The sequence below is a fragment of the Balaenoptera ricei genome, chromosome 2 (assembly GCF_028023285.1).
Source record: "Balaenoptera ricei isolate mBalRic1 chromosome 2, mBalRic1.hap2, whole genome shotgun sequence".
In the NCBI taxonomy this organism is placed as follows: domain Eukaryota; kingdom Metazoa; phylum Chordata; class Mammalia; order Artiodactyla; family Balaenopteridae; genus Balaenoptera; species Balaenoptera ricei.
The window spans coordinates 95,841,866-95,867,973 of NC_082640.1; the positions used below are offsets into that span (position 1 = coordinate 95,841,866).

Below are 26,108 nucleotides of genomic sequence, written 5' to 3' on the forward strand. Positions count from 1 at the left end.
TCCAGGAAAATCTGTGAATCCTTAATAACGTATTATTTTAATAGCGTTCTGAAGCCCGAACTGAGAGAAAATTTCTGGCATCACTATCATCATCATCATCAACAACAGAAGACTTCAACCTTGAGGAAGAAGAATGCCAAGAGAAACCAGAAATAAACTGTACTTAAGAATGTATGTTTAATTCAAGTACAATCCATGAGGTCAGTATTGATGGTCTTTTACCATTTGTTTTTAAAAATCTTGAAATCAATAAATCCAGTCTTAAGAGATCTGTCCAAGCATAATTTTGGCTCTTATTGGTAGAAAACATATTTTAAGATGGAAAAATAATCATTATGAAGCATAGGGAGCTTTCAACCATTTCTTTGGAAATACATCTTGATAATAGCAACTGTTCATCATAATACAAAACAGAAAGAGGATTAATTTGCTGTGGCATAGAAGTCCTGCCAGTTCCTAAATGCTCTAAATAGTTTCTTGGAGATTTTTTACATTGTTTAGGCCTCAAGGAAAACCAAAGCTCCACCTCCAGGTTTGGTAGCAAACAAACTCTGCTTCTCAGGCACTAAGCTTAGATTGCTCCTCTGGTAATAAGCTTCGTGCACATTTGCTAGGAAGCTGGGCAGCTTGTCAGCAGGTACTATCGATACTGTGCAGCCTCCCCAGCCTGCTCCAGTAAGTCGTGATCCTTGAGCCCCAAATTTCCTAAAACAATGAGAAAAAAAAATTAGAATCTGCAAATGAAAATGAGAGTGATTTTCCTGGTGCTTTAGAACAGACAGCATCTCCAAGAACTAAGAAGAGATTATGTAGTGTGTTTTGTGGGGTTTTTTTCAGTACTGTCAAACATTTTAGGACATTAAGAAATTATTTATACTATTGTTTGAAGGTGATTTGAAATTTAATTGTATCTAAAACTAGCCCCCAGTTTTGGCTCTTAAGTAGTAAAAGTCAGTAGTACTCCTGTTTGTTTCATAAGGGTTGGCAATAACCCACTGTAGTATTGATTCCATAAAGCCACCACTTGAAGAGTTGTATAGCAAGCCTATAGGTGATCAGGAAGAGGGAGTAAAAAGAAAGCAGGCAATGGACATGATCAACATGATGAATCAGAAGGTTGCTCCATATGAGGGCAAATCAAACTTTAAAGTGCAAGTCTTATATATACAAGTGAGAGCTTCCTCTGGGGGCTATTTAAGCTGCATTCGGTCCCCTAGAACAGACAGCCTAGATTTGTGCTGAATAAATTTATCAACAAAGAACATGTTACTAAACTCTAAATTAGTTCGTCTGTTCAATCTCTAAAGGGAAATTATGCAGACCTTTCCACAAAGAGGATAGTGGCTTCTGCAGGTCCATCCCCATTTTCCCTGCACCTTCAGGAGCTGGCTGGTCTGACAAATGGACTCGGAATTTATCATCAGACAAAACGTGTGATTGAGATGGAAACTACTATATAAGCCACCACACAGCAAGGGGTAATTTTAGTCACCATCAACCAGGCACAGTTTCAAGCCTTGTACAAAAGTGAAAGGCCCTACACAAAGTACAACGATCACTCATCTTTAAAAGATGCAATTTATCCTGACAATAAAAGTTAATGTATCGACAGGAAGACACTGGAAGTCACCAAAAAAGATAACCCACATCCAAAGACAAAGGAGAAGCCACAATGAGACGGTAGGAGGGGCGCAATCACACTAAAATCAAATCCCATAACTGCTGGGTGGGTGACTCACAAACCGGAGAACACTTATACCACAGAAGTCCACCCACTGTAGTGAAGGTTCTGAGCCCCACGTCAGGCTTCCCAACCTGGGGGTCTGGCAACGGAGGGAGGAATTCCTAGAGAATCAGAATTTGAAGGCTAGTGGGATTTGACTGTAGGACTTCAACAGGACTGGGGGAAACAGAGACTACATTCTTGGAGGGCACACACAAAGTAGTGTGCTCATCAGGACCCAGGGGAAGGAGCAGCGACCCCGTAGGAGACAGAATCAGACGTACCTGCTAGTGTTGGAGGGTCTCCTGCAGAGGCGGGGAGTGGCTGTGTCTCACCGTGAGGACAAGGACACTGGCAGCAGAAGTTCTGGGAAGTACTCCTTGGCGTGAGCCCTCCCAGAGTCCACAATTAGCCCCACCAAAGAGCCCGGGTAGGCTCCAGTGTTGGGTCGCCTCAGGCCAAACAACCGACAAGGAGGGAACCCAGCCCCACCCATCAGCAGACAAGCAGATTAAAGTTTTACTGAGCTCTTCCCCAGGGCAACAGCCAGCTCTACCCACCACCAGTCCCTCCCATTAGGAAACTTGCACAAGCCTCTTAGATAGCCACATCCACCAGAGGGCAGACAGCAGAAGCAAGAAGAACTACAATCCTGCAGCCTGTGGAACAAAAACCACATTCACAGAAAGACAAGATGAAAAGGCAGAGGGCTATGCAGCAGATGAAGGTACAAGATAAAACCCCAGAAAAACAACTAAATGAAGTGGAGATAGGCAACCTTCCAGAAAAAGAATTCAGAATAATGATAGTGAAGATGATCCAGGACCTCAGAAAAAGAATGGAGGCAAAGATCTAGAAGATGCAAGAAATGTTTAACAAAGACCTAGAAGAATTAAAGAACAAACAAACAGAGGTGAACAATACAATAACTGAAATGAAAACTACACTAGAAGGAAGCAATAGCAGAATAACTGAGGCAGAAGAATGGATAAGTGACCTGGAAGACAGAATGGTGAAATTCACTGCTGTGGAACAGAATAAAGGAAAAAGAGAGAAAAAAAATGAAGACAGCCTAAGAGACCTCTGGGACAACATTAAACACAAAAACATTCGCACTATAGGGGTCCCAGAAGGAGAAGAGAGAGAGAAAGGACCCGAGAAAATATGCGAAGAGATTATAGTCGAAAACTTCCCTAACATGGGAAAGGAAATAGCCACCCAAGTCCAGGTAGCACAGAGTCCCATACAGGATAAACCCAAGGAGAAACACACCAAGACACATAGTAATCAAACTGGCAAAAATTAAAGACAAAGAAAAATTATTGAAAGCAGCAAGGGAAAAACGACAAATAACATACAAGGGAACTCCCATAAGGTTAACAGCTGATTTCTCAGCAGAAACTACAAGCCAGAAGGGAGTGGCATGACATATTTAAAGTGATGAAAGGGAAGAACCTACAACCAAGATTACTCTACCCAGCAAGGATCTCATTCATATTCGATGGAGAAATCAAAAGCTTTACAGACAAGCAAAAGCTAAGAGAATTCAGCACCACTAAACCAGCTCTACAACAAATGCTAAAGGAACTTCTCTAAGTGGGAAACACAAGAGAAGAAAAGGACCTACAAAAACAAACCCAAAACAATTCAGAAAATGGTCATAGGAACATACATATCAATAATTACCTTAAACGTGAAAGGATTAAATGCTCCAACCAAAAGATGCAGGCTTGCTGAATGGATACAAAAACAAGACTCATAAATATGCTGTCTACAAGAGACCCACTTCAGACCTAGGGACACATACACACTGAAAGTGAGGGGATAGAAAAAGATAATCCATGCAAATGGAAATCAAAAGAAAGCTGGAATAGCAATACTCATATCAGATAAAATAGACTTTAAAGAACGTTACAAGAGACAAGGAAGAACACTACATAATGATCAAGGGATGGATCCAAGAAGAAGATACAACAATTATAAATATATATGCACCCAACATAGGAGCACCTCAACACATAAGGCAACTGCTAACAGCTATAAAAGAGCTAATCGACAATAACACAATAATAGTGGGGGATATTAACACCTCACTTACACCAATGGACAGATCATCCAAACAGAAAATTAATAAGGAAACACAAGCTTTAGATGACAAAATAGACCAGATAGATTTAATTGATATTTATAGGACATTCCATCCAAAAACAGCAGATTACACTTTCTTCTCAAGTGCGCACGGAACATTCTCCAGGATAGATCACATCTTGGGTCACAAATCAAGCCTCAGTAAATTTAAGAAAATTGAAATCATATAAAGTATCTTTTCTGACCACAACACTATGAGATTAGAAATCAATTACTGGGGGAAAAAATGTAAAAAACAGAAACACATAGAGGCTAAACAATTCGTTACTAAATTACCAAGAGATCACTGAAGAAATCAAAGAGGAAATCAAACAATACCTAGAGACAAATGACAATGAAAACACGACGATCCAAAACCTATGTGATGCAGCAAAAGCAGTTCTAAGAGGGAAGTTTATAGCTATACAATGCTACCTCAAGAAACAACAAACATCTCAAATAAACAATCTAACCTTACACCTAAAAGAACTAGAAAAAGAAGAACAAACAAAACCCAAAGTTAGTAGAAGGGACGAAATCATAAAGATCAGAGCAGAAATAAATGAAATAGAAACAAAGAAAACAATAGCAAAGATCAATAAAACTAAAAGCTTGTTCTTTGAGAAGATAAACAAAATTGATAACCCATTAGCCAGACTCATCAAGAAAAAGAGGGAGAGGACTCAAATCAATAAAATTAGAAATGAAAAAGAAGTTACAACAGACACCACAGAAATACAAAGCATCCTAAGAGACTACTACAAGCAACTCTATGCCAATAAAATGGACAACCTGGAAGAAATGGACAAATTCTTAGAAAGGTATAACCTTCCAAGACTGAACCAGGAAGAAATAGAAAATATGAACAGACAAATCACAAGTAATGAAATTGAAACTGTGACTGAAAATCTTCCAACAAACAAAAGTCCAGGACCAGAGGGCTTCTCAGGTGAATTCTATCAGACATTTAGAGAAGAGCTAACACCCATCCTTCTCAAACTCTTCCAAAACATTGCAGAGGAAGGAACACTCCCAAACTCATTCTATGAGGCCACCATCACCCTGATACCAAAACCAGACAAAGATACTACAAAAAAAGAAAATTACAGAGCAGTATCACTCATGAATACAAATGCAAAAATCCTAAACAAAATACTAGCAAACAGAATCCAACAGCACATTAAAAGGATTATATACCATGATCAAGTGGGATTTATCCCAGGGATGCAAGGATTCTTCAATATACTCAAATCGATCAATGTGATACGCTATATTAACAATTTGAAGAAGAAAACCGGTATGGTCATCTCAGTAGATGCAGAAAACGCTTTTGACACAATTCAACACCCATTTATGATAAAAACTCCAGAAAGTGGGCATAGAGGAAACCTACTTCAACATTTTATTATGTTGCCATATACGACAAACCCACAGCAAACATCATTCTCAATGGTGAAAAACTGAAAGCATTTCCTCTAAGATCAGGAACAAGACAAGGTTGCCCACTCTCGCCACTATTATTCAACATAGTTTTGGAAGTCCTAGCCACGGCAATCAGAGAAGAAAAAGAAATGAAAGCAATACAAATTGGAAAAGAAGAAGTAAAACTGTCACTGTTTGCAGATGACATGATACTATACATAGAGAATCCTAAAGATGCCACCAGAAAACTATTAGAGCTAATCAATGAATTTGGTAAAGTTGCAGGATACAAAATTAATGCATTCCTATAGACTAATGATGAAATCTCTTGCATTCCTATAGACTAATGATGAAAAATCTGAAAGAGAAATAAAGGAAACACTACCACTTACCATTGCAACAAAAAAAAATAAAATACCTAGGAATAAACCTACCTAGGGAGACAAAAGGCCTGTATGCAGAAAACTATAAGACACTGATGAAAGAAATTAAAGATGAAACAAACAGATGTAGAGGTATACAATGTTCTTGGATTGGATGAATCAATATTGTGAAAATGACTATACTACCCAAAACAATCTACAGATTCAATGCAATCCCTATCAAATTACCAATGGCATTTTTTACAGAACTAGAACAAAAAATCTTAAAATTTGTATGGAGACACAAAAGACCCCGAATAGCCAAAGTGGTCTTGAGGGAAAAAAATGGAGCTGAAGGAATCAGGCTCCCAGTCTTCAGACTATACTATGAAGCTACAGTAATCAAGATAATATGGTACTGGCACAAAAACAGAAATATAGATCAATGGAACAGGATAGAAAGCCCAGAGATAAACCCACGCACCTATGGTCAACTAATCTATGACAAAGGAGGCAAGGATATACAACAGAGAAAAGACAGTCTCTTCAATAAGTGGTGCTGGGAGCACTGGACAGCTACATGTAAAAGGATGAAATTAGAACACTCCCTAACACCATACACAAAAATAAACACAAAATGGATTTGAGACCTAAATGTAAGACCGGACACTATAAAACTCTTAGGGGAAAACATAGGAAGAACACTCTTTGACATCAATCACAGCAAGATCTTTTTTGATCCACCTCCTAGAGTAATGGAAATAAAAACAAAAATAAACAAATGGGACCTAATGAAACTTAAAAGCTTTTGCACAGCAAAGGAAACCATAAACAAGACAAAAAGACAACCCTCGGAATGGGAGAAAATATTTGCAAACGAATCAACGGAAGAAGGGTTAATCTCCAAGATATATAAACAGCTCATGCAGCTCAATATTAAAAAAACAAACAACCCAATCCAAAAATGGGCAGAAGACCTAAATAGACATTTCTCCAAAGAAGACATACAGATGGCCAAGAAGCACATGAAAAGCTGCTCAACATCACTAATTATTAGAGCAATGCAAATCAAAACTACAATGAGGTATCACCTCACACCAGTTAGAATGGGCATCATCAGAAAATGTACAAACAACAAATGCTGGAAAGGGTGTGGAGAAAAGGGAACCCTCTTGCACTGTTGGTGGGAATGTAAATTGATACAGCCACTATGGAGAACAGTATGGAGGTTCCTTAAAAAACTAAAAATAGAATTACCATATGACCCAGCAATCCCACTACTGGGCATATACACAGGGAAAACCATAATTCAAAAAGATACATGCACCCCAATGTTCCTTGCAGCACTATTTACAATAGTCAGGTCATGGAAGCAACCTAAATGCCCATTGACAGATGAATGGATAAAGAAGATGTGGTACATATATACAATGGAATATTACTCAGCCATGAAAAGGAACGAAATTGGGTCATTTGTAGAGACGTGGATGGATCTAGAGACTGTCATACAGAGTGAAGTAAGTCAGAAAGAGAAAAACAAATATTGTATATTAACGCATATATGTGGAACCTAGAAAAATGGTACAGAGAACTGGTTTGCAGGGCAGAAATTGAGACACAGATGTAGAAAACAAACGTATGGACACCAAGGGGGGAAAGTGGTGGGGGGGGCTGGGGGTGGTGTGATGAATGGGGAGGTTGGGATTGACATGTATACACATGTGTACAAAATGGATAACTAATAAGAACCTGTTGTATAAAAAAATTTTAAAAATTAAAAAAAAAAAGTTAACGTGTACTTCCAATTCTTCCTAATAAAATTTACTCCAAATTCATAGCAGGTTAAAAACTCCATAATTAATTTAGCACAGTTTTGTCCCTTTTTTCCATCTAAATGAGTTACTTTATTTCCTGGAAAATATCAATAGACTATTACCCCTACTCTGGGACATCAGAATTACTGCACATCAGTAATTCATTTTCCCCCCAATGATTTTCTCTACTGATTTTTTTTCATCATCTGTTTTATTCATTAAAATAGGTTTTTCATATGAAAGTAGATGTTTAAGGAAGAAAACAAAAATGCTTTCAAACAAATAAAGATTACTCATCTCTTCCTGCCCTTCAAACATTCAGCTTATGGCCCAGTAGCTGAACTGAGCCCAAACTCCTATGGTCCAGGCTGAAAAGTTTCTCTGACCCTGGGATTCTAGGATTATCCTGAGTTCTTAGGCTGGCAACGGGCTAGTTTGTAATTTGGTAATTAATAAAAAACAAAAAAACAAAAAACTGTCATGCAGCCATGTCAAACTATCTCTTCTTGTGGAAAATGCTGAGAAAAATGGAGGTGTCCCTGAAGTATATTTGAAAGACACTAAAATCTGGGCATCAAAGCTAACATGGCATGGTTTAGAGAAGAACAGTATGCCCTTGTATTTGATTTTCTAAGACCCAAACTATGCCATTTTTCTGGACTCAAGTCAACCAGGTCTCTTATGGTCTTCAATGAACTTCTAGGCATATTTTCTTACACTTTCTGATTTGTACAGTTTTTGAAAACTGTGGTTTCAAAATTGAACCTAAAGCAAACTGAAAGTGTTTCTAACTGGCTGCAAAACCCATAGGAATTGTGCCAGGAGGCCTAGTTTCCTGACTATCTTGCCAGTTTCCAGAGGGCAGACACTAGAAGTCTTTCTAGGTAAATGCATTCACTTTTAAGTCCCCAGAGCTGTTATGTCACCACCCTGCCTGCTACAAATGAAAATGAACTGGATTGTATCAACCACATGGTCTGAAATCATCAGGGCTCAAATTTCCCCAATAGAGAACAATAAGTGCTATTATAAGTAGTCCTCTGCCCCTGAGTAAGTGGTACTTGCGATCACAAATCGGGGGCTGCCCCAGCAGCTGGTCAGCAGCCTGCCCATCTATACACACTCACAAAGGCAGAAAGATCCTGACTGCAGTGTGCCCCACTGGTGCTTAATATGCCCTTTGGTATGTGCCATAGAAATTGTGAGAGAGAGCCAGAAGTTAGGAAACCAATAAGCTATAAATTAAGAAAGAAAAATAGGTGAGCTAAGAGTGTTTAGTGAACTTTTCACATTGGCATTTTTTTCCTAGAACAGTAAGACATTAAAAATATGGCTCCTGAGCTACTGCACATCAGAGAGGCAACACAAAAGTTAAAGACCAAACCCCTAAAATCCCAAAGATCACTTTGATGATTGTGGTCACTTGATTGGGAATAACCTGGAAGGGTTGGTCAAAACAACAAAAGCAGCGTCAGCCTTATAAAGCATGATCTACAAAACAAAGGCTAGAGCAGACAAGAGATGGAGATTATAAGGAATGTTCCCTTTGATCCTTTTTATCACTGAAAAGTGTATTCCTATAACCAACTTTCCAGGCACCTAAGTATAGCCTGAGTAAAATTTCCTGCTTTTAAATGAACTGAGTTGACCATAAAGCACTTACTAAGGTAAGGCACAGATCAAAGGTGGTGTTGATGGAGGAGGAGGGAGAGATCCAGTAAGACCCAACTATGCCACAAATCGCAAAGAGGGAAAAGCAAGGAATTGTGCCTTGTATTTTAATTCAATTTTATTTATTTCAAGATAAATATTGATATACAAATGGATATCAAATTATTTCAGAAAATCTTGAATTTAGGGACAGGTTATTATCTATCTCTCTAATTTCAGGCCAGCATAATTCCAGGCATTTCGTATATTCTAATAAGTGGCTGCTGGATCATTATATTTGTTTTAAAATATGAAAATGTATACTGTTTATTTTTAATTAAATTAATGTTAAAAACTTCAATTATGTGAAACAAAGTAAAATAATAAAGGAAAATGATGATGCTTGCCCAGTTATAAAATAACTCTTAAATGAACAAAATGTAAATTGTAAGAAATGGCTAAATTTTAAAGAAAAATATATTGAGTAATATAAAACACTTTTGAAAGCATATATATATATGCAGTCAGTAATATACTCTTTTTCTGGAAAGACTTCTAGCTTCTGCTCTAAGCCTAGAATTTTCCAATTAGAATCTCAGGAAAACACAGCTTCCAGAACAATTTCTATGATTTTTACAGCCAGATTAGAAACACTTTCAGATTGCTTTAGATTCAAGAAACCACAGGCTTCAAATACTGTTCGAATGAGAAAGTATAAGAAAATATAACTGCATGTCTATTTTAGAAATTTAAGCCACAAAGGTCATTGAAGACCAGTTGGTTTGGTTCCAGCAAATGGCATACATACTGGGGGGGCGGGGCAGGGAGGGGCAGGGGGACAATAAATAGAAGACAGAAGCCCAAAGACCAGCGGGTCCCTAAGGCAGCTGAAATGGCTCTCTCCCTTTTTCTTGACAGAGTGTCAGATTAGCCCATAAGATCATGAGGAAAAGAGCACACACATGTGGATTTGCACTTCATTCTTCCCCATTCCGACCTGCTCAGGAGAATGACTGCCAGAAGCTGAGCAGCATGGCCAGCCATGGAATGAATAAAACGGTGGGAAGACTGCTGAGGAAGACAGCAAATTAACTTTGGTAATCTTTGTTGGTCTCTTAAAATTTGTCATTTATCTTCCTTAATAGCTTGGGCAATAACGCAGCAATGAGTCCTCTCTAATTCCAACAAGTGTCAAAACGAAGATAAAGGCCATTAACTATTTTTTCTTAAGTATAACCAGGGAAACCGATAAAGAATGAGCTGTCTCACATATAACTGACTTGGTTTCAAAATTGTTTTGTGTTCCTCAGTAAATCCTACTTTAAAGTTTAGCCATTTCTTAAAATTTACATTTAGTTCATTTAAAAGAAGTATTTTATAATTGGGCAAGCTTCATCTATTTCCTTCATTATTAAACTTTATTTCACATAATTGAGATTTTCTAACATTAATTAAAACAAAAAAAGTAGTCTAACTGTATAAGTATAGTTTCCTTCTCCCTCCCCGGCCCTTTCTTTGGATTCTAAACTGATTTTCTCTTGAAGAGCAGCAAAAGGTTCAGCTGAAAAAATGCAAGCATTGGTGATCTCTTCTATGCTTTTTCCCCCCTTCTCTCTACTTGGGTCATAAAGTAGCTTCCTATACGTTGTCCTATAGACAAGCTACCTAGAGACGCCTTTTGAATATGGTCTAGCTCAGATCACATTAAGATTTGTAGATAGAGCCCTGAGTATTCTAGGCATCGAATCCTTCATTCATTCAATCAATTAGTTGTTTTCTCAAGCAAATAGTTTCTAAGCAGGCCTTCAGAAAAACTAAAGGAATTTGAAGTGCCACAAGTGGGCCAGGGAGCGTGATCTAAAGAGGGTCTTTGGGGACTTCCCTGATGGCACAGTGGTTAAGAATCCACCTGCCAATGCAGGGGACACGGGTTTGAGCCCTGGTCTGGGAAGATCCCACATGCCGTGGAGCAACTAAGCCCGTGCACCACAACTACTGAGCCTGAGCTCTAGAGCCTGTGAGCCACAACTACTGAGCCCATGAGCCACAACTACTGAGCCACAACTACTGAGCCCGTGTGACACAACTACTGAAGCCCACATGCCTAGAGCCCGTGCTCCGCAACAAAGAGAAGCCAGCGCAATGAGAAGCCCACACACCGCAACAAAGAGTAGCCCCTGCTCGCTGCAACTAGAGAAAGCCCACATGCAGCAACGAAGACCCAATGCAGCCTAAATAAATAAATTTATAAAAAAATAAAAAATAAAGAGCGTCTTTGCTGGTGCTCCTCCTTGAAGCCTCTTCAGCTTCCCTCCTCCCTCTTCTGGTCTACCCAAGGCAACCAAGCTTCTCAGGCTGCCCGGTCTTAGTCACAACTTGCCCATTGGTGTTAACTTTTCTTTTAGGGGACAGGGAAGTGTGGAGGTGGTGGTGATTCTTATACAAAACAACACTCTACCAGAGGTTGAGTTTATGGCACAGTGGCCCACACCAGGCCTTGCCAGGGTCCTTCCCCTCCACCACTTGCCTGGCCCACTAAGATAGTCATAAAGCTTCAGAAGGCACTAGGGCTTAAAAGTGTTGCCATTTTTCATTTAAACCTCTCCCTGCATTTACCATTTACTACTCTCCTACTGTCTTTCTCTCCCCGGTTTTTAACCATTCTGTTTTACCACTATCTTGCATTCTTCTGCATTCCTCTCTTTTTTCCCCATACATCCACACGAAAGAAAGTGCCAGACCTTTTGAAAATGGAGTTTAGACTACAATTTCCCATGGGACACAAATAGCCTACTGAAAAGTATTTGCTGACTGAGGAAGGAATGGCATCAATGACTATATCTACTTAATTCTCCTGGGCTGTCCTCTTCTGAGGTTGCTCTACCACTCAGGACCTTTTAGTAACTAGCAACCAACTGGAATATTTGGAGAATATTACCTACTGGTCACAGTGACAGCAAAGAAAGAATTAATTATATAAAGAAGCTTAGGGACCAGACAACTATTCTGGCCAATATTTCCAACATGCCAAAAGATAATCTTTCAACATGTGAAACTCGTTCCTTATATGGTTATGGAATAAGTAGAAATTAATTTTGATACTTAGCAATTCCAGACAAAAAAAACCTTAAAAAAGGGAATGAGCTCCTTATGCTAGACACAACTGAATTTTCCTCAGAAAAGCAATACAGCAAATGAAAATGGGCTAAACAGAGACACTTTAGCTTCCATTAAGAAAAGGCAAATAAACAAATAAATGAAAAAAAACAAAAGGTGTGCTCTTCCAAACCCTTTTAAGACACAGCCACTAAATCTTTCACTAGAACCACATTTTTAAAAAATATATAGACCTATAGACTGCTAGAACAGAAAAACACAGTGGAGATCATAAAGCAAGGCAACAGTCCAAAGTCACAGAGCTCAGAATGAAAAGAGGCAGAGCTAGAACTCTACCTTCCTAACTTCCTGCCCAGTTTTCATCCTTCTCCACACACCACCTTCCCTGCTCAACGTGACAACCAAAGTCTCTAGCATGAAAGCTTTAAAGCTGGAAAAGGAAAGTAGGTAAAAAATGACCCACATTAAAATATAATCACATCTCAGTATGACCCAAGGAGAGAGAAACACGTAAGGCAAAAAACACTGGATCGGGAGATAGGCTTTCCCACTGATGCATTATGTTACCTTGTTCAAATCTCTTAACCTCTTAGTGGTCTCTTGATCTCTAAGGCCTCTTCCTGCTTTCATATCGTATGGTACTAGAAGATAATTCTGACCCAGAAATGTGAAGCCTGGCCTTCGGAAACAAGGAAATTTTCTCAGGCCGAAAACCCGTGAGTCATCTTGATTCCTCCCTTTCACCCATACGGCAATTGTCTTGACTCTTCCTTCAAGGCATATCTGGCCTAGAATCATTTCACACCCCCACTGCCACCTTCTTCTACTCAGAGTCAGAGTGCTTCCAATGGCTGACAGGGCCCAGGGGTATGACTCCCCACTACCTCTCTTACTTCATCAACTACTACTCTCTCCTTCCTGAACTGCCCTCCAAGCACACTGGTCCTCCTGCTGTTCCTCACATGTGACAGCCATGTACCTACGTCAAGACCTCTCTACTTGCTGTTCTCGTTACTTCACTTCCTTCAGGTCTTTGCTCAAATATCATCTCCTCAGAGAGGCCTTCTTCAGCCACTCAGTATATCAGCCACTCAATATAAAGTACTAGTACACACCCCTAGTACTCTCCATCCCTTCTATTTTTTTTTCATAACACTTATCACTACCACTCAATTTACTTTTAATTGTCATTTCCCTCTTTATCCATGAGAATGTAAGCTTCATAAGGACAAGAGCTGGTTGACCATCCCAGAACAAGCAAGTTCATTAGAGAATTCCAGGAGGCTGGCAAATGCCCCTCCGCTGCTTTTCAGGTGGGATTCAAACTACCCCACTATCTTCTTAGCAAAGATGCTTCTTCCTAATTTCTGCACAAATCATTCCACTTCCTCTTATTTCCAGAACTGAACAATATCTGTCCCTTCCATTCACTGGGCCCTTGCTATTTTCAGAAATGAGCACTTACAATGAAACAAGCCCTTGGAAGGCTTTTTGGCAACTAGTGAGCAAACACTGACATCAGCAGAGTGATTCTCATCAATGCTATGTTCAAGTCTCTCGACGAGTTGGGTTACATATGCCATTTGTGATCACTGGAGCTACTTGGTTTAAACTTTTCGGGCTGGGAATGTGGCAATGAGTGAGGCAAGCCACAGGTGCCAAGTGGTTAATTATAATTTCATTGCTAATTGCAGGCAGTTTTGTATGATTTTCTCACAGTGGAAATAACATCTAACCATTTGAGAGTTCTCCCAATTTCCCTTTCTGTTCTCCAAGGTCAGTGAGCTCCTTCTGGGTAAAGGAACCATTTTACTCTTTTATCCATTCTCTAGCAATTATAAGGAAGTTGTTCTCAGGCTTTGTGAAAGAGTTTCCCTCTTTACATTTCTGTCTCAACCGACCATTCATAAACTGGACTTTCTTCAGTCCTTTTCCCAAATTGCCTAACCTAAACCTGGAAGACAGGAAATGCTGACTCTCTGAGCAATTCCTTCAGCAACCTCTCCCCTGAAAATACACTTCTATCAGGCCTGAGGTCCTCTTTCCTTTTTCTCCCCTCTTTTGAATAAAAGTATTAAACTTAGGACACCAAACAGGAGATGCTGGTAGAGCTGCAGTGTAGTGGGAAACACTGCTTAAAATATCCTGAGAAGAAAGTAACAACAGGGTCTGTGTCTGAGCAAACCTCCCTGAAACACTTAATCATCCAAAGACGGAAAAGTCTTTTTTGTGATGTTGTGAAGAACTGACTCCAAACCTGGAGCTTCGTAAAGCCATGGAGTCAAGTCTCCAATCTTTCATGCTGCAGATTTTTAGGAGGGAACAAGTCTAGCTCTATGTCACAGACAACCCCTCTTATAGGAAGCGGGAAAGGATCTTCCTTCACTTAGAAGACTACAAAAATGCTGCTTTTTTTCCATTAATTTAAACAGTTTCCTTGGGCCGCACCCTGCAGCCCCTGCCACACTGCTCTTTCAGCCTCACCGACAGATGTCCACCAGCTGGTCCAGCTCAGGGCAGCTACACTCGTACATGTCCCGGCAGCTCACGTGGCTCTGGTTCATTAACTCCCCCAGCAGCTGGACCGTGTTGTCAGGTGCTTCTTCACATATCTTCTTAAACTGGAGCACTCTCGCAGCCTCGCTGTACACGTGCTTTGCCCGCTGGTAGAGTTTGAAGCTGAGCACTTAGCAAGGAAGGGGATGGTGAACAAGGTTAGAGATAGTTACTGGCCAAAAGGAAAGAAAGAAAGAAAGGAAGGAAGGGAGGGAGGAAGGAAGGAAGGAAGGAAGAAATTTTTAAAAAAAGAAATAGTTACTGAACAATTCAGTGCAAAGAAAAATACAGTTATTGAGAACGTCCATTTCTGTCTTTATTATCAGTACCTTAGACTTTAAATAGGTCTTTCTTTCACTGAAAGAATTCTTTATAGTCTAAACTGGTCTCTTTTCAAGTCCATTTTACTTTAAGTTCACACATCCGAAAGTGGCAGAAGCAGAACACGTCAGGACGTCTGACCCCAGAGCCACATTCTTTCCACTGTGATCCACCAGAAAGAACCACTAAAAATGCTTATGCTAGCAATTTTATTTATAAAAATGTTTCCTATAGCTAAGCACAGTTACTTATATATTTGTATGTGTAAAAAAAGCACAATTATTTATATATGTGTATATAGCATAGCATTATTTATCATAGCAGAAAATAATCAATTCAAATGTCTAATAACAGAAAATATTTTTTAAATTATGCTACCTCTATTAAAAATATTATTGCTACTGAAACAGATTCTAAGATAATTTACTACATGGAGAATTGTTCATTATTAAGTGAAAAAACAAGGTACAAAACTATGTGTATACATTTAATTTTTAAAAATTGTAAGAAGGCACCAAAATGTTAACAGTCGTCATCTCTCTGTGGTACATTATGGATGATTTTATTTTCTCCTTGACATATTTCTGTACTTTACAGATTATCTACCATGACTCTAACTTCAGTTACAGAAACATGTCCTACTGCAACGGCTGTGTCTATAGTGCTTATGTATTCCCTTGAATAACAACTGAGACCTTACCATTCATTTTCAACCGTGCTGAACAGTGGCTGAGCTGGTGCAGTGGGTCTGGGAAAAATTTGGAAAATAAATGGAAGCTAAGCTACCTGGCCTGCTGGAAAGAGCCTGGGCTGAGAATCCAGAGGTCTGTCATTTGTTCTCATCTGTGTGACAACTCGCTGTACCCAAGTCGCTACTTCTACAGGGCTCCAAAATGAGGCTGAAAATTATTTCTCAGGATCCTTCCTGCGCTAACATTTTATGATTCTATGAAGAACTTCCTCCAAGAATCCCCCTCATATTGTTGTATTTTGGAAACAGGATGATAACTGTGACCACTGCCTTCTGTTTGCATCCCCAGTTCTACTCTCTGCCCTTCGCTACCCCGCTGTCTGCCCCAGAAGGCTGACCTGGATGGATTACACCAGTGGGTTCCCTTGCCTCTAGATTGGAGAAAGGGAGAAGATCAGCAAGAGATGGGAGGGAATTATATCCTTCCTGCTCACTGGGTGGTGATATGGGCGAGCAGACGCAAACACAGTTCATTATATCAATAGCATGATCCCTGTTTAACTCAAACACATGAGACCTGCGACAAATTTTTATACTTGACTTAAATCCCTCAAACCTCCCCCTTATAGGACTTGTACTAGCCACAGCCAGAAAATCAGCCTAATTTGGACTTCATCCCTGACTCCCCTCAGCAAAAGAGGGCCCCACCCCTGTATCAGCCTTACTCCACTCAAGCACGATAGTCGTGGCAGGAGTCTTCCTACTTATTCAATTTTACCCTTTAACAGAAAACAACAAACGTATTCAAGCAATAGCTCTATGATTAGGAGCCCTTACCACCCTATTCACAGCAATATGCGCTGTCACCCAAAATGACATTAAAAAAATTGTCGCTTTCTCCACTTCAAGCCAATTAGGCCTAATGATGGTAACAATCGGCATCAACCAACCCTGTCTAGCTTTCTTACACGTATCTGCACACATGCTTTTTTTAAGGCCATACTATTCACATGCTCCGGGTCCATTATTCACAGCCTGAATGACGAACAAGATAATTTGAAAAATAGGGGGCCTATTCAAGCCTTTACCCTTCACCACAACAGCCCTTATTATCGGATGTCTGGCACTGACAGGAATGCCTTTCCTCACCGGCTTCTATTGTAAAGACCTTATCATTGAAGCCACTAACACATCTTATACCAATGCCTGAGCCCTATTAATAACTCTAATTGCCGCCTCCCTCACAGCTGTCTATAGTACCCGCTTTATCTTCTTCGCACTACTAGGACAAACTTGCTTCTCTCCCTTAACCCATCAGTGAAAACAACCCCTTCCTAATTAACTCCATCAAACACCTGCTAATTGGAAGTGTCTTTGCCGGATTCATTATCTCCAACAACAGTCCCCCTAATAACTGTATCCCTACACCTAAAACTAACTGCCCTTGCAGTAACCATCCTGGGCTTTGTATTGACACTTGAAATTAACCTTAACACACAAAACTTAAAATTTATTTACCCCTCAAATACCCTTAAATTCTCTAGTCTCTTAGGATATTTCCCCACCATCATGCATCGTCTACCTCCTTATCTAAACCTATCAATAAGCCAAAAATCAGCATCCTCCCTCTTGGACTTAATCTGACTAGAAAACATTTTACCAAAAACCACACCCCTCATTCAACTAAAGTTCTCCACGCTAATCTCAAGCCAAAAAGGCCTTATCAAACTATACTTCCTATCATTCCTTATTACTCTCACCCTTAGCATGCTTTTATTTAATTACCACGAGTGATCTCCATAATAACCACAACACCAATAAGCAGCGACCAGCCAGTAACAATCACCAACCAGGTACCATAGCTGCATAACGCCGCAATCCCCACAGCCTCCTCACTAAAAAGCCAGTCACCAGAGTCACTCAGTCTCCCAACCCACTGAACTTAAACACAACTTCCACCTCCTCATCCTTTAAAATATATAATACCATCAAAAACTCTTATTATCAACCCTGAAAGAAATGCCCCCAAAACAATCTTATTAGAAACCCAAACCTCAGGATACTGCTCAGTGGCCATAGCCGTTGTATAGCCAAACACAACTAATATCCCCCCTAAATAAAAGACACTATCAAACCTAAAAATGAACCACCAAAATTCAACACAATCCCACACCCAACACCACCACTCACAATCAACCCAAAACCCCCATAAATAGGTGAAGGTTTTGAAGAAATCCCCACAAAACTGATCACAAAAATAATACTTAAATACAATATATGTCATCATCATTCTCACATGGATTCCAACCATGACTAATGACATGAACAATCATCGTTGTCATTCAACTATAAGAACACCAACGACCAACATCCGAAAAACACACCCGCTAATAGAAATCATCAGCAATGCATCTATTAACCTCTCAACCCCATCAAACATTTCATCATGATGAAATTTTGGCTCTCTACCAGACATTTGCTTGATCCTACTAATCCTAACAGGCTTATTCCTAGCAATACACTACACACCAGACACAGCAACTGCTTTCTCGTGGTAGCACACATCTGTCGAGACGTTAATTACAGATGAATCACTTGATACATACATGCAAACGGAGCTTCCATATTCTTTATCTGCCTTTACATTCACGTAGGGCATGGCCTATATTATGGATCCTGTGCCTTTCTAGAAACATGAACATCGGGATTATTTTTCTACTTACAGTTATAGCCACTGCATTTATAGGCTACGTGCTACCATGAGGACAAATGTCATTCTGAGGGGCAACAGTCATTACAAACCTGCTCTCAGCAATCCCATATATTGGCACCACTCTTGTCGAATGGATCGGAAGGATTTTTTCCAATCCATTCGACAAGAGTGGTCATAGGACCACTCTTAAGGTGGTACTAGGATTTTTCCCCCAGCTCCCTCCTTGCAGAGCTGCCTGGAGCTGGCTCTCTTCCCCCACCGAAGGACACTGAACATACTTTCAAGGTAGACTTTTCTACATGACTCTCTCCTCCAGGGTCTGCCTACAGGTTCCTCCCCTAGACTATTACTACTTTTTCAGAAGTCTTTTACGTTCCACTTATGAACCAATAAGTTATATTAAAGTTTCAGGTTGCATTTTTTTCCCCTCCACAGCACCGCCCTCCTAATTGTTGGAGATGGATAAAAAGGCAGCCAAGGTTAGAGGAGGGGAATAGCCATTCTTAGGATTTGTGTAAAAGTTTAGTAATTATAAGGGTGGGGCTAACTTTCCTACAAGTTAATAAAGAAAGTTTTCTTTCAAGGTTTCTCAACTGAGTCATGTAAGATATATTAAACTCACGGTTAACAACTTGCATCAATGGAATGATACAAGTTCATGTGAATCATCCTATTCTATTTCAAACAGGACCTAAATTTAGTCATCAATTCTAATTGTTTCTTCCTTCACAATGTGTCTTGTAATCATCCCTCCCTTCTAGTCCCACTGTCATTCCCCAAATTTACACTATTATTCCCTTTCCTACTTGAACTATCCTGCAGTGATCTCCAAACTGATATTCCTGTCTTAATCTCTCATTCCTGCAACCTACCTTGAGGTTGGTGCCATCGGATTGAGCTCCTAACACACAGCTTGACTCATGTTACTAACCAGAACATTTCCTGCTTCCCCAGTGTTTACTATAATCCAAATTCCTGCACGCAACAAGCTTGGTCCCAATAGGATCTCTTCCCTTCAGCCAAAATGGCCTATTTGTAGTTACCCAAACACTCCTTGCTCCTGGATATACTCATTAATCCATACAGAAATAGTTTCTTGCCCTTTCTCTCCCTGTCAAAATTTTACCTCTTTCTGAAGGTTCCATTTAAACTTTATGCTCCGTGAAACCATGACGGACCCAGCTGGAAACAATCTCTTGACTCTGAATTTATACCACACTTGCAGTCCATGGCACACGTTTGGTGCTTGTCATATACTTTCCGTGGTAATCGTCTCTCCTGTCTTCACAAAGTTTGCCAACTGCTGAAGACAGAAACCAGGTCTTCTGGTTCCATGCATTTGATACTCTGCAACCCTTCACCCCATAGCACCTTCACCAGTGCCTTACATGACAGGTGCTCAATGGGTGTTCACTGTTGATGATGATATGATTAGGACTATATTTTAACCCCAGTTCAAAATCAAGATACCTCCATTTAGGCATTGTTGTAAAAACAAACAAACAAAAAAAGTGAGGTGTCAGTACTCACAGCTTACTAAAAATGTTGAGGCTGAGGAAAGGGGACAGCCAGATTCCCTTTGGTATTGAATCTACAACTACTGATACGAAGTAGGTTGAAAAATAAGAAAAAGAGAACTTACAAGTTAAATGTAGGTGGGAATAAAAATACAGCAACATGTTTTGTTCCATCAGTAGCCAGGTCATGTGAATCAGCACACACTGTAATGTGAATTTGTTATTTCCATCAATAACTTCAGTGGAAATGGGAATATTATATATTACTGGGAATTATTATATATGAAAATATATTATTTTAGGGTCTGGGTAGCAAAATATCCCAAGGTAAGAAAGTCGTACCAATACCCAGTACTGGCACATACCATCTGCAACAACACTGTCTGAAGAAATAACAGAGGTAGATCTAATAAGAACTCCTCCTCAAAAGCCCTGAATAGAGAAGGGAAAAGATGGGCCATTGATAGGCATGTATGTATGTGAGACAGTGCCAATAATTTTATGCATGTTAATATAATCCAGGTTATAGAATACACATTTTGAAAGGAAGTAAAATGACTTTGGTAACTGTAGTTTAAGATTGTTCTTTCTAAAAATTGAGGTTGAAACAAAATGTTTAAAATTCTAGCTTTAGGATTCCATATGTTTCAGTTTTACTTTTGAACTACGTCACCTCCCCTAATCATGGGCCAAGTTACAAAATCAGAGCATGGGGGTGGGGTGGGGGGGGTGTGTGTAAGAAGAAAGTATTGGTTCATTTCTACTGTAATGTCCCATTTATGAAAAACTCATCTAGTTTCCAGGTCCACTGATATTTATGGCTGCAGCACAAAAGGCACGATAAAGTGACATCCACTAAGATCACAAAATAGTGCTATTTAGCTGACAAACCACTGTGCTATGTCCTAGTTTGCAAAGACTTTTTTTAAACTTTGAATTATAAAACTTCTCAAATATACAGGACAGTAGAGAAGGTACAGTAGCAAATTCCACAAGCCCATCACCTAGACTGAACAGTTAATAACTTTTTGCCATATTTGCTTCAAGTGATATTTTGCCAGTGTTTTAAAATAAATTATAGATGTGACATTTGCTCCCTACATATTTCAGTGTGCAACTCTATAAAATAAGGATATTTTCTTACATAACTCCATATCATTATCACATCTAACAAAATTACCAATGATTCCTTAATATCATCTCATATTCAGTCCATATTTAAATTTTCCCAGTTGTTTAAATTTCAGCCAATTTACAGCAGAATCCAAGCGAAGTGCACACATTATATTCAGTCTTATGTCTAATAAGTCTCTTTTAATCAAGAATTTACAGTGATTTTTGATACTCTGGATTGCCAATGTCATATATATAAAATACAAGTATATTTTAGGGCCACATCCTGTAATAAAATTCAATATAGTCCATAAGCAACAGTATGCTTTGGTTTTCCTTAGGATTACATAGTCCTTTAAGATTAAATATTTTCCTTTAGGATTAAATATTCTCAAGTAGAAACTGTTCAGAGAGATGTGTTTTTTCATATTAAACCTTAGGACTGGTGTTTTGATTTGTGACAAGAAACATTCAGAACGCACTGGGCAGATTACCAGAACCTCACAAACCTGGCACCTCCTTGTGTCTACTCTCTATTGCAGAGTGTTTCACAGCCAGACTTCAGGATAGAAACGCCTAATGAGGACTCTTCTTGGGCGTTCTGAAGATGTGTGAGAGATTGCCATTGCTCACACCCACTGAACGGTAGTTAACTCAGATGACAAAGGAAAGGGCAGAAAGGGCATCTGTTTTCAATTGTGCTATAAAAATCTTGACAAAGGCTACAACAAATTTGGAGACCACCCTTTAGGAGGGAAACCAGTTCTGTGTTGTCTGGTCATCACAAATGCTCTCTGGATCCAGGGTTCTGGCTTGTTATATGCTGGCAACTCAACAGGTCTCTGTTGTGCAGATACCAAAAAGTCCAAGAAAATCTGAAACTTTGTCTATGGACAAAGCTTTCTTCCCTATCCAGTTAACTTTAAAATGGATGCCCCATCTCTTTATAAACTCTTATAATCCTTGACAGCAATTATTATATTAAAGGATAAAGGAATTGTGTCTTACTGCATGAATGCTCATTGCTGCATGACTACTTCCAAAGCAAATTCAGTTTAAGAATATAACACCAAGACTTCCCTGGTGGCGCAGTGGTTAAGAATGCGCCTGCCAATGCAGGGGACACGGGTTCGAGCCCTGGTCCGGGACGATCCCACATGCCATGGAGCAACTAAGCCCATATGCCACAACTACTGAGCCTGCACTCTAGAGCCCACGAGCCACAACTACTGAGTCTGTGTGCCACAACTACTGAAGCCCACGCACCTAGAGCCCGTGCTCCGCAACAAAGAGAAGCCACCGCAATGAGAAACCCGTGCACCACAACGAAGAGTAGCCCCCGCTCACCACAACAAGAGAAAGCCCGAGCACAGCAATGAAAACCCAATGCAGCCAAAAATAAATAAATTAAAAAAAAAAAAGAATATAACGCCAGGTGCCATTTTCCTAAAATACTGCTAGTGTCCTATCCCATCCATGGGAAATCTGAGGCTTCAAAGCAGGATATATATCACATGGATTTTGAAACAATGACTTTCTCCTACATGAATCTTAGGTAATTTCTGAATCTAATCCTAAAGTCATGACAGAGATTCTGAGATATAAATGATCACAGCCATAAACATTTAAACTGCAACAGCTGTAAAATAAATTCACTTGAATAATTATGTATTTGCTAGCTCTAAACTCTCCTTTCCCTCTGACTTCCTTGCTGAACCTCCAGTACACCACACAGGCTCCTGCCTCGGGCCCACTGCCGCAGCTGTTTTGTTAGCCTGGAATGCTCTTCCCCCTGATCTTGACCTGGCTGGCCCCTCCTTGTCATTCAAGTCTCAGCTGTCACAGCTTCAAGAAGATTTTCCCTCAACTCCAATCTAGAGTAACTCCCTCACATACACATTCTTTCCATCCTGTTTTATTCTCCCAAAACTATTTTATTTATTCTCCCAAACACCATCCAATTTTCTTGTGTGTTCATTTGTTCAATGGTCTGTGGTTATCTCTCACCACTAGAAGTTCAGCTTCAGGAGAGCAAGGGCCTTGTCTAATCTCTTCACTTTTGTATCTTTAGCAGCTAAAATAGGGTGTGGCACCACAGGAGGGTCTCAATAAATGTTTATTGAAAGAATGGTTCAGTTCCTAGTCTTTGTACAAAACTGCACCAAAACACAGAAAAATAAACAATAGGGAATATGAGGGAGACCTACTAATTTGGCAGCTATTGCTTACTAGCACCTTCATCAAAAAGTGGGGGAAATTTTCTAAAAGAAGGTTTTGAGATAACTGGTAAACTCCAGTGTCCAAAGTATACCTAATGCCCAATATCACATTTGACTGAGAATCGTTTATCCTGTATTTTGTTTCACAGATGTGGGAGAAAAGAGATTTCTACAACAACCAAAATGTGTTTCAAATAAAAGGGAAGGAATAGAAAATAGATCATCATAACCAGTTAAAATAAAAGTTTTTTTTTTTCTTTTAGACAACTGTTGTAGCAAAATTGTGCCTACTTACTTCTACCGTAAAAAGATGGCTATGTAGCTTATGATCAGAGGCCCTCTCTAATCAAGGGATCTAAACCAGGGCACAAATAATTGGTTATCTTGTTATATCTTTGGTGGGAAAGGATGAGAAAAAGCCTGTGACAGAAGAAACACACTGGGCACCATTTTCCTCATAAAACCTCTGAGAGCACCAGGTCAGCAGTAGATGGAGGACATGCTCATTCAATCTCTGAAAGAGCCCCACTGATTTAAATTTTTTCACTGATTTAATTTTAAATTCTGCACTCAAGAGCTGGTAGCCTCCCCTTTATTACCTCATCTTCTACTAAGAGTGAGGCCAGAAGCGCTGAGTAAGATGACCATCCAACGACAGTCAACCAAATAGTTCTTAGTGAGGCCTGGCCGTGTGCCCCACTCTACGCTCCAAATGACAGGAAAGACATGTGAAATAGAAAACCTTGCTATGAGGAACTTACAGCTCAGTTACACAAATAAGACAGGCTATGAGACCACTGGAGAGTGACCAACCACAGCAGATATCCAGGGGCTGTAAATGCTAGAGGCGCACCAAGAAGACAGGGTTTGGTGAGGGAAGAGCTGTAGTGGGAAGTGTCATAGGAGAAGTGCCTGAGCTACAGAGCTTCCTTGCTGTGAGGACAGGATGGCCAAAGGCCCAAGCTGAGAACAGGCAGAGCGTGTTGATGGGCTGAAGGGGGCAAACTGACCAGAACGGGGGGCAGCCTCTTGAGGAGGCTGTCCTCACATCTGACGCTTTAACATCCTCTGCTACACGTTACACAAAGCTTGCAAACTCACAACCCGTGGTCCATAGCCAACGACAGTGATGCTTTTTTTTTTTTTTTTAACATTTTTATTGGAGTATAACTGCTTTACAATGGTGTGATAGTTTCTGCTGTATAATAAAGTGAATCAGCTATATGTATACATATATCCCCATATCTCCTCCCTCTTGCTTCTCCCTCCCACCCTCCCTATCCCATCCCTCTAGGTGGTCACAAAGCACCGAGCTGATCTCCCTGTGCTATGCGGCTGCTTCCCACTAGCTATCTATTTTACATTTGGTAGTGTATATATGTCCATGCCACTCTCTCACTTCAACCCAGCTTACCCTTCTCCCTCCCCGTGTCCTCAACTCTATTCTCTACGTCTGCGTCTTTATTCCTGTCCTGCCCCTAGGTTCTTCAGAACAATTTTTTTTTTTTTTTTTAGATTCCACATATATGTGTTAGCATACGGTATTTGTTTTTCTCTTTCTGACTTACTTCACTCTGTATGACAGACTCTAGGTCCATCCACCTCACTACAAATAACTCAATTTCATTTCTTTTTATGACTGAGTAATATTCCATTGTATATACATGCCACATCTTCTTTATCCATTCATCTGTCGATGGACACTTAGGTTGCTTCCACGTCCTGGCTATTGTAAATACAGCTGCAATGAACATTGTGGTACATGACTCTTTTTGAATTATGGTTTTCTCAGGGTACATGTCCAGTAGTGGATTACTGGGTCGTATGGTAGTTCTATTTTTAGTTTTTTGTTTTTTTGTTTTTTTTTAATTAATTTATTTATTTATGGCTGTGTTGGGTCTTCGTTTCTGTGCGAGGGCTTTCTCTAGTTGTGGCAAGCGGGGGCCACTCTTCATCGCGGTGCGTGGGCCTCTCACTATCGCGGCCTCTCTTGTTGTGGAGCACAGGCTCCAGACACGCAGGCTCAGTAATTGTGGCTCACGGGCCCAGCTGTTCCGTGGCATGTGGGATCTTCCCAGACCAGGGCTCGAACCCGTGTCCCCTGCATTGGCAGGCAGATTCTCAACCACTGCGCCACCAGGGAAGCCCTATTTTTAGTTTTTTAAGGAACCTCCATACTGTTCTCCATAGTGGCTGTATCAATTTACATTCCCACCAACAGTGCAAGAGGGTTCCCTTTTCTCCACACCCTCTCCAGCATTTATTGTTGGTAGATTTTTTGATGATGGCCATTCTGACTGGTATGAGGTGATACCTCATTGTAGTTTTGATTTGCATTTCTCTAATGATTAGTGATGTTGAGCATCCTTTCATGTGTTTGTTGGCAATCTGTATATCTTTTTTGGAGAAATGTCTGTTTAGGTCTTCTTGTCCATTTTTGGATTGGGTTGTTTGTTTTTTTGATATTGAGCTGCATGAGCTGCTTGTAAATTTTGGAGATTAATCCTTTTTCAGTTGCTTCATTTGCAAATATTTTCTCCCATTCTGAGGGTTGTCTTTTGGTCTTGTTTATGGCTTCCTTTGCTGTGCAAAAGCTTTTAAGTTTCACTAGGTCCCATTTGTTTATTTTTGTTTTTATGTCCATTCCTCTAGGAGGTAGGTCAAAAAGGATCTTGCTGTGATTTATGTCATGGAGTATTCTACCTCTTCAATAACTGGTGCTGGGAAAACTGGACAGCTGCATGTAAAAGAATGAAATTTGAA

At 39.9% G+C, this 26,108-nt stretch overlaps 2 protein-coding genes across 5 annotated transcripts in view; one reads left to right on the forward strand and one right to left on the reverse strand.

Annotated features, from left to right (window-relative positions):
• The window catches only part of FAM227B (family with sequence similarity 227 member B), a 290,963-nt gene extending 274,474 nt beyond the window's left edge, over positions 1 to 16,489 (forward strand). Inside the window, exons 15-17 of the mRNA XM_059913331.1 lie at positions 45 to 200; positions 10,017 to 10,195; positions 15,690 to 16,489. Coding sequence (XP_059769314.1) covers positions 45 to 167 — 123 coding nt within the window. The 3' untranslated portion in view covers positions 168 to 200; positions 10,017 to 10,195; positions 15,690 to 16,489. The remainder of the gene's footprint in view (positions 1 to 44; positions 201 to 10,016; positions 10,196 to 15,689) is intronic.
• Positions 172 to 26,108, reverse strand: part of GALK2 (galactokinase 2) — a 140,027-nt gene continuing 114,090 nt past the window's right edge. For 3 of the 4 annotated variants that reach the window (XM_059913324.1, XM_059913325.1, XM_059913326.1), the window contains 2 exons: positions 14,700 to 14,901; positions 173 to 705 (listed from right to left, as the gene is read on the reverse strand). In XM_059913324.1, coding sequence (XP_059769307.1) covers positions 498 to 705; positions 14,700 to 14,901 — 410 coding nt within the window. In that variant the 3' untranslated portion in view covers positions 173 to 497. Of the gene's footprint in view, positions 706 to 14,699; positions 14,902 to 26,108 lie in introns of all 4 variants that reach the window. The other variant, XM_059913323.1, reaches the window with a different exon arrangement.